At 39.1% G+C, this 12,293-nt stretch overlaps 1 protein-coding gene across 3 annotated transcripts in view; it reads right to left on the bottom strand.

Annotated features, from left to right (window-relative positions):
- Nucleotides 1–12,293, bottom strand: part of LOC136864969 (vesicular glutamate transporter 1) — a 209,119-nt gene that overhangs the window by 156,989 nt on the left and 39,837 nt on the right. For 2 of the 3 annotated variants that reach the window (XM_067142378.2, XM_068226484.1), the window contains exon 3: nt 1,597–1,833. The exons of the other annotated variant lie outside the window; for it this stretch is intronic. In XM_067142378.2, the coding sequence (XP_066998479.2) occupies nt 1,597–1,833 (237 nt within the window). The remainder of the gene's footprint in view (nt 1–1,596; nt 1,834–12,293) is intronic. 3 annotated transcript variants of the gene reach the window in all.

Here is a 12,293-nt window from a genome sequence, read left to right on the forward strand (position 1 = left end):
AGGAATTGCAAATTGTAGCTTGTACACTTAAACACTGTACCTTTGTAAATGGTAACACAAATATTATAATGTGTCTGTTTTATTTAAATGAAAATATACGAATATAAGAAAATAAAACTGACTGTTTATATCGAGTGCAGTATAAATCAAACAGGGAAATCTTGAAAAGGTCATGTTTTCTGTTGCGATTATAGAGTTTTATTCTAAATAATGTATCCCAACGAGCACTTTGGTGAGTAGTAGAAGAGAGCTTCGTAATTGAACGTCAATGCTTCCTCACTTTCCTGCAAAGTGTGCTCACTCTCTCGCTTTACTATGACGTAAGCTTGTTGGGTGAGCTGCCCACATGTACGTCATGCCAGACCGGCTGCACGGGGCTAGCCTCAACGGGTGCCCAGCTGAGTCCTCTGCTACAACCTATTATTATTTTACCCTAATTTTTGTCCTCTTGAATTCCAACTTTATTGTCATGTTGTGATCTTTCCTACTTTTATAAATACCACTCAAAGTTATTCATCTACTAATGTCATTCCATGACATCTCTCCACTGGCAGCTTGAAACATACCACTTAGAAGAGCAGCTCGTCTCCTTCCTCCTAAGTCTACCCAGCCCAAACTTTGCAACATTTTGTAATGCTACTATTTTGTCAGAAATCATCAAGAACAAATCGAGCTGCTTTTCTTTGGATTTTTTTCACTTCTCGATTCAAATAATACTGGTGAGGTTCCCATACTGTGGAACCATACTCTAGCTGGAGTCTTAGAGATTTGTACCCTTTATTTGCAATCCCGTTTAGGCAAAAAACCCAATGAAAATTTTTCCTTAGACTATGCCTAGGTACTTACAGTGAACCTCATAAAGAACTTTCACCCCCATCAACACAGTAATTAAATTCCCAATTTGTGATTATTCGAATTTTCAAACAGCTCAACAAAATGGAGTTTCAGAACTTGTCAAGCTCATAAAATGTTAAGCCGCTTTGGTTCTACATATATTTGTGATAAAACATTCTTGTTGATGAAGATAAACAAATTGAGGTACAGAGACAACATTAGCGACCAACATCTCTGAGACATCTTGCAGCTCACCACTACTAATCAGCAACTCAATATATACAGTATTACATCATTTCGTCAGAGAAGCAGTTTCATTTCTCATACTATTAGCCATTATCTCATCGGTGAGTACTGTATGCCAAAGTTGGTGCCTGGATTTGAAAATATTTGAATCCATATCACGAGTGCTTATATTCAGGGATATTAATTCTCATTGTTAGGAAATTGCATTTGAAGTCATGAATCAACTTGCATTCGGGATATAGTGGGTTCGAACCCCACTGTTGACAGCCCTGAAGATGGTTTTCTATGATTTCCCATTTTCACACCAGCCTTAATTAAGGCCACAGTCACTTCCTTCCCACTTCTAGCCCTTTCCTATCCCATCATCACCATAAGACCTGTCTGCGTTGGTGCAACATAGAGCAGACTGAAAAAAAATGAAAGTTTGATATCACAAGATGACAACTTTGATGATGTTGATGATGATAATGATGACAACTCCAAAAACAATCAAAAGAAGAGTAGAAAATACCATACCTCAAAGATGCCCTCAATTACTCGGATGGCAATGAACCAATAGACATTGACTCTCACTAAGAGCGGTGTGAGAAGTGTTAGCATAGATGTGACACCTATGCCAAGTCCAAACAATCTGTTTCCCCCAACACGTGCTGCCAACCACCCACCAAGTATCTGCGTTGTGATATATCCATAGAAGTAGGAGCCTAACACTAGACCCTGTAGCTTGCTGTCCCAGTTGAACTCAGGAAGTTCCTGAAAGAATGAGGTAATTGTTCTGAATGGTAAGAATAGACATCAGAGACAGAAAATCAGGAACAAGGATAGGAACATGCAGAAAGAATAAGCCCAGTGATGTCAGTGTGAGTAGAGGAGCAACAGAAATGTGGAGATGACAAAAATATGTCAACCCAAAAGGAAAAAATACAAATTCCTTACATTGGTAAACTGCAGTTTTCATTGACAAACTCTCTCTTCATAAATTCCTGTTATTATAAATACAGGGTCTTTCAAAAAGAATATACTTAATACAAAAAGTTATTTTGTCAAAACTCTGAATGCTGAGCCAAGGCTCAGTTATTGGAAGAACGAATACATTATCTAGATTATATTCATTGCTGCTAGATGTCAGTTGTCTTCTGTTTTGCTTGGTTGCCATCACGTTTCACTTTGATGTAAAATGGTTACTCCACAGTAGAAATCATCTTGTGTTCTTGAGATTGCAAAGTGTAATTCCGTGATTACAGTGCAAAGACATTTCAGGTTAAGGTACCAAATTGATCCTCTGAATGGATGGAACATTCGCTGATGGTATTGACAGTTTGTAGACACAGGAAAGAGTCCTCACCGCCCTCGTGTTTCTGAAGAAACTATCGCACAAATTCAAACCGCTTTCCAATGCAGTACTACAAAATCAACTTGTTGTGCCAGTCGGGATTCAGAATTGCCTACAACAACAATTTGGCATGTTTGGAGACGTCAGTTGGTTATGAAGCTGTGCAAATTAAAGCTGTTAAAGGCTCTGCATCTTAATGACAAATGCAAACGTGTGGCATTTTGAGACGAGATTCATAATGCTATTGACAACGATAACACTTTCATAAAATGCATCGTGTTCAGTGTTGAAGCAACCTTTCCATATTAGTGGGCAGGTAAACAAACACAACATTAGAATATGGGAACTACAGAACCCACATGCATATGCTGAACATGTACGAGATTCGCCCAAAATCAGTGTGTTTGTTGCAATATCCCACTCATCTCTTTACGGCCCATTCTTCTTTGATGGAAACACAGTTAACATTCAGCAGTATCTTGCTGTGTTACAAAACTGGTCATTTCCGAGGCTGCACAAGGTCACTTCCTTTTTCAACAAGATGGGACACACCCTCACTGGAGATGCTAAGTGCGTGAAAATCTGAATGACACTCTACCAAGCCATTGGATTGGTCGTCAAGAAGCTGGCGACTTAGCACTTCTCAGCTGGGCTCCACGGTCACTGGATTTGATGCCCTGTGTCTTTTTTCTGTGGAGTTTTGTTAAGGGCAATGTTTATACACCACCACTACCACAGAACCTAGAAGAGTTGAAGAACCAGATCCTTACTGCCATAACATCAGTGACGAAGGAGTATTTTAAGAATTTGAGTATCGATGTGATATTGTTCATGTCACTGGTGGAGGACATATTGAACATCTGTAATCTAAACTTGAGATATTCATAAATATGTGTGCCAGTTTTATGTCTTAGAGTTTTATAAATACTGTATATGCATTTAAAATACGTATATTCTTTTCAAAACACCCAGTATTTCTTCTCAACCCCAATAAGCTTGCCTCTAGTTCCTCAGGGAGCCAAACAGCCACACTCATTATGGGGCTAACCTTAATAAAATATGTACAAGTTAATGGATATAGCAAAAATGAAATCAACAGGGCTCTTGAGAACCGGATCCTTACTGCCATAACATCAGTGACAAAGGGGTATTTTAAGAACAATCCAATGAGAAATAGGAAGAGATAATTGAGAGAAAGGCTTTATATCCATGCATTCCAGTTATTAATGGGAGAAATGGTACAGTTTTAAGGCATCACAATATCAAGACCATCTTTATAACAACAAAGACAATATCCCAGGAGTTAAGCTCAGCTTAAGACCTCTGGAGCCTCTCTACATTGCAGGCAAGTACCATATTCCCTGTTTGTGTGGGAAGGTTTATATTGGGACCACTAAATGTAGCATTAAAACCAGGCTGAAAGAATATAAGCATCATTATGGTCTCATTTAACCAGAAAAATCTGCAGTGGTGGAGCATGCTCTCTCTTTCCTTGATCGTGAAGTGAAAATTGAGGAATTCACGGTTCTGGCTACCATCCATCAGTACCATTCTTGTGTCCACTGAGAAGGTGTGGAGACAATGAAGCACAACAACTGTTTCAACAGGAACAAAGGGGCCTATAGCTTAGTAGAGTGTAGCAATTGTTGCTCGCTGCAAGATGACAAATGAATTAATGTACTTGGTCACGCTGTACAGACCAATGCAAGAAAGAATAAAGTTGCAGGTGGCGCTACCACCTAGACTTCTCTATGCTATCAAAGTATGGGTGCCCATCAGCCTGTGTCATTTCATCTCAATGTTTTTTACTATTTATGTTCTTCAGTCTGACAAAACTAATTTTGAGTAGTAAATTTATAAACTACCTGAAAAAAGAAACATAGGCCCTATAGGGTAATAGTATTATACATGAAAAAGAAACAACTTTTTTAAAGTCAAAACAGAAAAGAGATGGCTTCATATATTACAAATCATTTCAGCTTGGCAAGGGCTATTGAAGTGTAATAGATACATCAACACATTTAAATATGCCACTGTGGTGTAATATCGTGGATAAATCTTTGAGGCTTTTCAGTTGACATCGGCCATGACACCAATATAGATCTTAAGATATCTTCAATCTTGTCCTTTAAAATGTACCATTGTACAATGTACAAGTGTACAATTAGAAGAAAGCCAGATAAATGCAAGATATGATACAAACAGGTGAATGGTTTATACAGATGATAGAAGAAAGGACATGTCAAAACCATCATAGCTGGATTTGCTCAGCTCTCTCCAGTAAAAGTGAGACTTAAAGATTGAATCTTATGGTCTGATATCCTATTCTATCCCTTCTAGTTTTGCCTAAAACTTTGCTAAGAATCTTATTTCTGATGCCTCTTACTTTGATGTTCTGTGGTCCAGCACCCAGGTTTCATAGGCACAGAGCAAGATAGGAAGAAATACTGGTTTGTAAACCTGGAGCTCCATCAGCTTAGATATATTAGAATTATTGAGAAAGCTCCTCCTGAACGCATTCAAGAGGTGCCCTGTGGCTAAGGATCAAGTAGTAATCTTGAGATCTACTCTGCCATCTTGCTGCACTATAGCCCCAAAATATTTAAAATCTGCAGTCTGTTCCAGCTGCATCCCATTACTTGGTGTAATGAATTCAGGGATGCATTAATACGATATAATCATGGTCATATGGAGGAGAGCAAGGGAATTGGCTCACGACAGAGTCAGTTGACCTCTGTGGAAAAAACTCAGCACTGCAAGAATCAAGAGGATCAACTATGGAAATAAGCAAGTAAGTAAGTAAATAAGTAAGAAATAGAACACGTAGTAAAACCACAAGCAGGAAAAGGCCCAACAGATTCTATATATCAAGTGATAAGGGAACAACTACGAGGACAGTTTGAAAAGTTCTTGGAATCACCGCAAGATGTCGGTGCTAGAGCAACGAGGTTCCCGCGCAATAATCACACATCCTTTGTGAGTGAACACGTGTACATCAGTGCTCTAGCTGCAGGAGTGTGGTAGTGACGACTCTTTGTTGTTGTTCTCGCGTAGTGATTTGTGACAATGGAAAAAATTGAGATTCGAACAGTGTACTTTGTAAAGAAAGGTATGAAAGCAAAGGAAATTCATGCCGACTTTCAGAACACACTGAGGGGACTCTGCTCCTTCATTTTCAACTATTGCCAAGTGGACCAGCGAGTTTAAATTTGGTTGGGAGAGCTTGGATGATGATCCGCGTAGTGGACGGACAAAAAAGTGTTACGACCCGAGAATTTATCGCAAAAGTGCATAAAATGGTCATGGAGGATCATCGACTGAAAGTGTGGGAGATTGTTGAAGCTGTAGGGATGTCTTCTAAATGGGTATATTATATTTTAACCAAAGAATTGGGTATGAAAAAATTATCCACAAGATGGGTGCCGCGGCTCTTGACATTGGGCAATAAACGCACCAGATTGGAAATGTCCGAACAAAGTCTGGCCTGTTTTCACTGCAACCAACACGATTTTTTGCACCGGTTTGTGACTACAGATGAAACTTGGGTCCACTACTATACCCCTGAGACAAAACATCAGTCAAAGCAGTGGAAACATGCTGATTCACCACCACCAAAGGAAGCAAAGGCAGTGCGTTCGGCCGGAAAGGTCATGGCCTCAGTTTTCTGGGATACAAAAAGGCATTCTGCTGATAGATTATCTTCCTACTGGCCAAACAATTAAGGGGCAATACTTTGCAAACCTCCTAGACCAACTACAGGAAAAGATACGTGAAACAAGGCCTGGTTTGGCAAGGAAAAGGGTAATCTTTCATCAGGACAATGCTCCGCCGCACACAAGTGTTGTTGCCATGGCAAAACTTCATGAACTGAGGTACGAATTGTTGCCACATCCACCTTATTCACCTGATTTGGCACCATCAGACTTTCATCTATTCCCCAAGCTGAAAATTTTCCTCGGTGGACGGAGATTTTCTACAAGGGAAGAACCGACAGCCAAATTGGAGAGGTATTTTGCAGGCCTGGAGGAATCTCATTTTCGAGATGGGATCAAGGCACTGGAACATCACTGGACCAAATGCATTAGTCTACAGAGAGACTATGTTGAAAAATAAAAGCAGTTCCACCGAGGTAAGATACTTAATTCTAGTACATTCTGAGAACTTTTCAAACCACCTACATAAGTATACAAACAGACTTTAAATAAGGAAGATAGGAACAGGATAAACACATCTGCACAGTGAATCTGTAATGATCTAAGAAAATATTATTTGTTTATGATGCATATGCAGAGCAGTTGGAAACAACGTGAACCTGGTATATGATTGTTAAGGGGTTGGGCATATTGATGAATAATTATTTTAAAGAAATAATTCAATACCATTTTATCAGCTGCTGAAGTTAGCCAATTAGATTGCTTCGTGGGTGAATTCAAATGTGCTTTGCGAGTCGATGTTGCTAAATCTGCACGTGGCTTAAAGCACAAATAGAAGAAGGCTCGCGTTGCAATGTGAGTCCAAGTCCACTCTACACATGCCACATGGTTACTTAACCAACATTTCTGTAAATGATCGATCATCTAGCAGCTACCAATGCCACAAAATCAGCATCAAACAAACACAAACATTTCATGGCTTTTACCTAGTGTCACCTTAGTGTACTTGCTACAGTGCTGTCCATTCAGCTCAGAGATCCATGTTCAAATCTCCCAATGGCAAAGTTTTTTTTTTTTTTTTTTTTTCGATTTGTGCACTTAAGCAGTCCTTAAGGCACATGCAGATTTAGCAATACTGCCCAGCAAAACACATTTGAATTCACCTGTTAAGGGTACTGATTGGGTAACTTTACCAGCTGTAAAAATGACAACGGTGCAAGATATTGAAGTTTTTATAAAATTATTTATCAGTATGACCAACCCCCTAACGCTTATATACCCAGGGTATAAAATGTTTCCGACCACTCTGTACGTACATACAGAGCTCTCATGAATTACAGAGGAGATTCTATAATTAGTGTCTACCTAAAACAACTCTGAATTTCTTTGAATTATGTTTACTGCTAAGACAATGTATGGAGATGGAACAGGGAATATATTACACAAAAGTCCACAGGAGATGTACAGGAGTAGTGGCAACACTGTCAAGAGAATGTTACAACATGGGTTCAAACCTGCTATCTCCCAAATGGAAGCTGGTAGCTATGTGACCTAAACCGTGCAGCAACTTGCTCGATTCCATCGTTGAAAGAACTTCTCTAAGGCATCAGGTTTCCTGATATTCCATGAGTGATCTGAGCAGTAGTTCGCTCCATCACTGTGATCAACCAAGTTCACCTCATTGACAGCATCATATTGTACCGTACCCAGGGGTAAATACCCTCTAGGACGATGCCTCCATTCCTGTATGAACATCCGACTAACTCATGGTTGGACAGAGAGTGGGTTGGTCGTCAATTGGGTCAGGATAAAAGTCGAATTTCTACACTTAAATATAAGTAAATGACAGGAAAATGGAGGTATAACTCGAATGAGAAACAATCATATGGGGTAGGATGAATTTATTCATAAATATCCCTGAATGATTCTACTTGAAATCAATTAAATCAAATAATAAAATAGCATTATAAAATTTCAAAATAACAGAAATAGCTGGACATTGACAACGTTAATTATTTAATGAAACAAAGTGAATAAAGTATCAAGCACAACATTGAATACTTGCATACTTTCAGAAATGATCTTCTTAGTTTTTGGCCATAGTTCATGTGATATGGTAATAAGTATATGCATACACTGATATGTAGTTATTTCGCATGGAGTCACACTAGAAAATATCGCAACGATACAGGTTACATAACCCATATGACATTCCATAATTAACACATGTGTCTTATCTTAATTTGTGCCGACTCTTTGGGTACATGGTAGCAGCTCACATCTCTGCTATATTAGGGATTTACTCCATGTCGATCACAGCTTCAACACGTGAAAATCCACTTCCTTCATCCATAGGCGAAGCCATCTTCTTGCTGAAAAGTTGTTTAACACTGGAACACAGAAAGCTTTGGATGAATATCTCTTCACCGCTCACTTCTATAAGTGCCGAACGACCCTTGGTTATAAATTCAGCCAAGCACACTGACACATTAATAATGAAAACTTTATATTTAAGGGTATATATACACAGTTTATGAGAGCGGCATGCGGTACGGATCGAGAGTTCCTCGCGAAACGTGACCGACACGAAAATGTGAGACAATGGCACGTCTCTCCTGCACTTGCTACACTGCGGCTGATTATCACCATCTCTGTATGTTGATAGTAAACTTTGCAATAATATAATCTGCAATTAACTCTGGAACAGTTATTTTATCCAACTGCACAACTGAAACACTTGTTTAAAATCATATACTCTTACTGATATAACACTTCAGTATCCGCGATCACAATGACACTTCTACTCTCTCCAAACTACCCGATCAGAATGACGCTCTCCTGAGCTTGGGGTGCTGAGGAAGCTTCGGTAACGCCGTTTCAACTAGGGGGCTCCCGCTTGTCTAGACAAACCACCAATCAGAAAGCTTGCCATGTATAATGTCACAATATTAATTTTAATACATTTATAAAACACAATTCAAACAATGGCAAATCTCTTCCTATAATTTTTAGATTGTATCCCTGATCATATTTCACTTACAGACCTGTGGAAAACCGTCAAATGACAGAATTAAACTCAAGCAACTGTACACGTTGGTCAACCTGGAATTATCACTTGGCGCGATGTAGACTCCATGGTTGCTGTATCCTCACGTTCTCATTGGCGGAATATATAGCTTGGTCAGCACCTTGTACACGTGCCGATCTTTACCAACGCTTGGTTACGCTAAGCTATTCTCACGGTCCCGAGGAAGTGTTGGGCAATATCCAGCGACTTGATGTCTCCATCGACTTCCTTTCTCAGCTATCTTGGGATTCATTACTTTACCATTTATGACTGCAATTTATATGAATAAAATTTATATATAATATGTCAAATAATACTCTGAATATTTCTTATGGGCCGGCAGGATACGGTTCAATATGGCTGCCAAATACTTAGCAGAAGGTCCAGAACTTTGTGATGATTATGCTAAGGAGAAGTAATTAAATTTTGCTGATGACCACGATCAACTCTTGGTAATGGGTATGTTGCAATTACTTTCTTTACAAACCTCATACTTTTCCTTACAGGTAGAAGTGGGGTGAAATTTAAGCTTGACTAGAAAATTCACCTTGTATAATTTGTATCAGCTACGTGGGACCATTCCCACAATCCAAATTGAATTAGAATAAATTTATACTTTTGTGCGAGAATGGGTTCATTCCTTTATTTTTGTTATTCACAACTATGCTTTCCACTGCTCAAACCACTGTTTCTTGTTTAAATTCCATCTTCCCTTCATTTGGACCTTGCTAGTATCTTGTTTCTGATAATGCTACAGCTTTTACTTTGTATCTATTTCATAAATTTTGTTTTGATCCATCTGTTCCTCATGTGACAACATTGGCCTATTACCCCCAACCCTTCCTGGTGGAGTGAGTGTATAGCAACCTTCGATCGGCACTTATTACTTTTCACCATGAAGAACATTCTCGCTGGGAAACGTCCCTCCACTGGTTAATGTTTGCCTTTAACTCTGCTATACATGAGTCCCACATGTTCTCTCCTATATTTCTGATATTCAAATTCATCCCAAACTTTCCACTGTCCAACTTGTGGTCTATTAACAAGCTTGAACCTGAGACAATACATCCAGATAATATCTGTGATCTATGGAAAAAAGCCTCTCATAGGAGAGTGAAAATGAGGTATGATAGTGGATGCCGACCCACCAATTTGAAGGTTGGAAATAAAGTTTAAGTTAAAAATTTTGTACCATCTGGTAAGCTGCACCCAGATTCCACTATTGTAGATTTTCTCACTCCCATAACCCTATTAGTTAGTAATCCAGAGACTGAAAGGATCAGTAGAGTTCACCTTTCTCAAGTTAAGCCTGCCTAAAGAACCCATTTCTGCTTTAACCTTTAACCATTTTCCTATAGCTTAGGAAACCTCATTGATACTTTCCTTTATTTTCTTATTATGTCCAGCTCCATGACTAAATTGTTAGCGTGCTGGCCTTTGGCCACAGGGGTCCTGGGTTTGATTACCAGCAGGGTCGGGAATTTTAACCATAACTGGTTAATTCCCCTGGCACGGGGACTGGGCGTATGTACCGTCTTCATCATCACTTCATCCTCATCACGACACGCAGGTTGCCTAAGGGAGTCAAATCAAAAGACCTGCACTTGACGAGCCGAAGTCCTTGGACACATCCCGGCACTAAAAGCCATATGCCATTTCATTTCATTTTCTAATTATAACTTGTAGTCTAGTTTTAAGTATCTACAAGTTAAGTGTGGCTGTCCTCATGTCTCCTTATATGTAAATTTGCTGTAGGCAAATTTAACCTTTTCCTACTTTCCATTCTGTATTATTTATTCATTATTGTAAATTTCCCCATTTGTTACTTATTTAGGGTACACCCAAGTTTTTAATAATTTTGCAACTTGGAAGTTTTTATTAAATAACGAAAAATTTTCCCTTACTTCGCCTTTTATTTTTCTGCCAATAATGCCCCAACTTCTCAAAAATAAATTAATTAGTCTCCACTTCCATTTTGAACAGCCACGCTTAACTCTGATAACATTTGGAAAAGAAACCATATTCCACCATCAAGTGGTTCATATTACAGTCCCTGCATCAAAGCCTGGATAACACATTCTACGGAGATCAGTGGTGCAGTCCTGGGCCCATTTGTTCCAGCTTCAAACTCCAACTTGCTGCCCATCTGGTTCTTGTTCTCGAGAAATCTGCTGGAACTCAATCTCAGCTCAACCACCTACTTGCTGCCTGCTGCCATGGTCCTTGGTTGTGACCTGCCTTCGAACAGACTTTATCTCTCAGCATACCAGGGGGCCAGTATCTGAGGGTACTTAGGGGGTCCATCGAAACCGGATCTTGGCCGCGTCGGCTGTGTTTGCCGAATGGAAATTCATGCAAGATGTACTCAATATTACTAATTTACTTTTTACTTTCTCGAGATTGCAAAAAATGTTTATAAACCTTTGGAGGGAGAGGTTTGAGCCTGAGTTAAGCCTCCCTGGCTGTTTAAATGTAATGCCAAGCCTGTACTATGATGTTATCTGTATTCTACTAAGTGAATTATCATATTGCAAAAGTTTCATCTGTATGGACCAGATGTCTCTAGAGACTATTTAATAACGAAGCCTAGTGTTTAGAAACTCAAAGTAATATCAAGAAAATTATTGTTTTCAGGTTGGTCATTTAATCTGCCTTCAATTGTTTTACTGTTACCATCCCTGTTATTAAAATGATCTACAATCATATGGCTTGATACCTAAATCCTATCCCCCAATCACAATAACTCTTACTTATTTTTCCTGGAAACCTCTGCCAGTTTGCCATTTAAAGAGTGAGTTTTCCTGAGACTAATATCTTGTGACATTTGATCATTGAGTGTGCTACATGAAGGAGAGATCTCCTGAGGAGGAGATGCTGGAGGTAGGGGAAACAAGGAAACCAGCATGAGGAGGCATTTTCAAGAGGTACAGCAGAATATGAAACATGTGAACACTGTACGTGAACACACAGGGAAGATTCCTATGTACATGCTATGTTAAGCTTCTTAACCTAAACTGTAGGTTTTGCATGTTTCTAACTTGAATTAAATATGGGCTTCCTTACCTGTCTTTGAACTTCAAAATTGTCCTCCCTAACAGGAACTGGTAAAATGTAAGGAAAGACAAGTGGTTACCCTCATTAACTTCCTTCCCACTTTGTT

Source organism: Anabrus simplex, chromosome 2, assembly GCF_040414725.1.
Source record: "Anabrus simplex isolate iqAnaSimp1 chromosome 2, ASM4041472v1, whole genome shotgun sequence".
NCBI classification, from domain to species: Eukaryota; Metazoa; Arthropoda; class Insecta; order Orthoptera; family Tettigoniidae; genus Anabrus; species Anabrus simplex.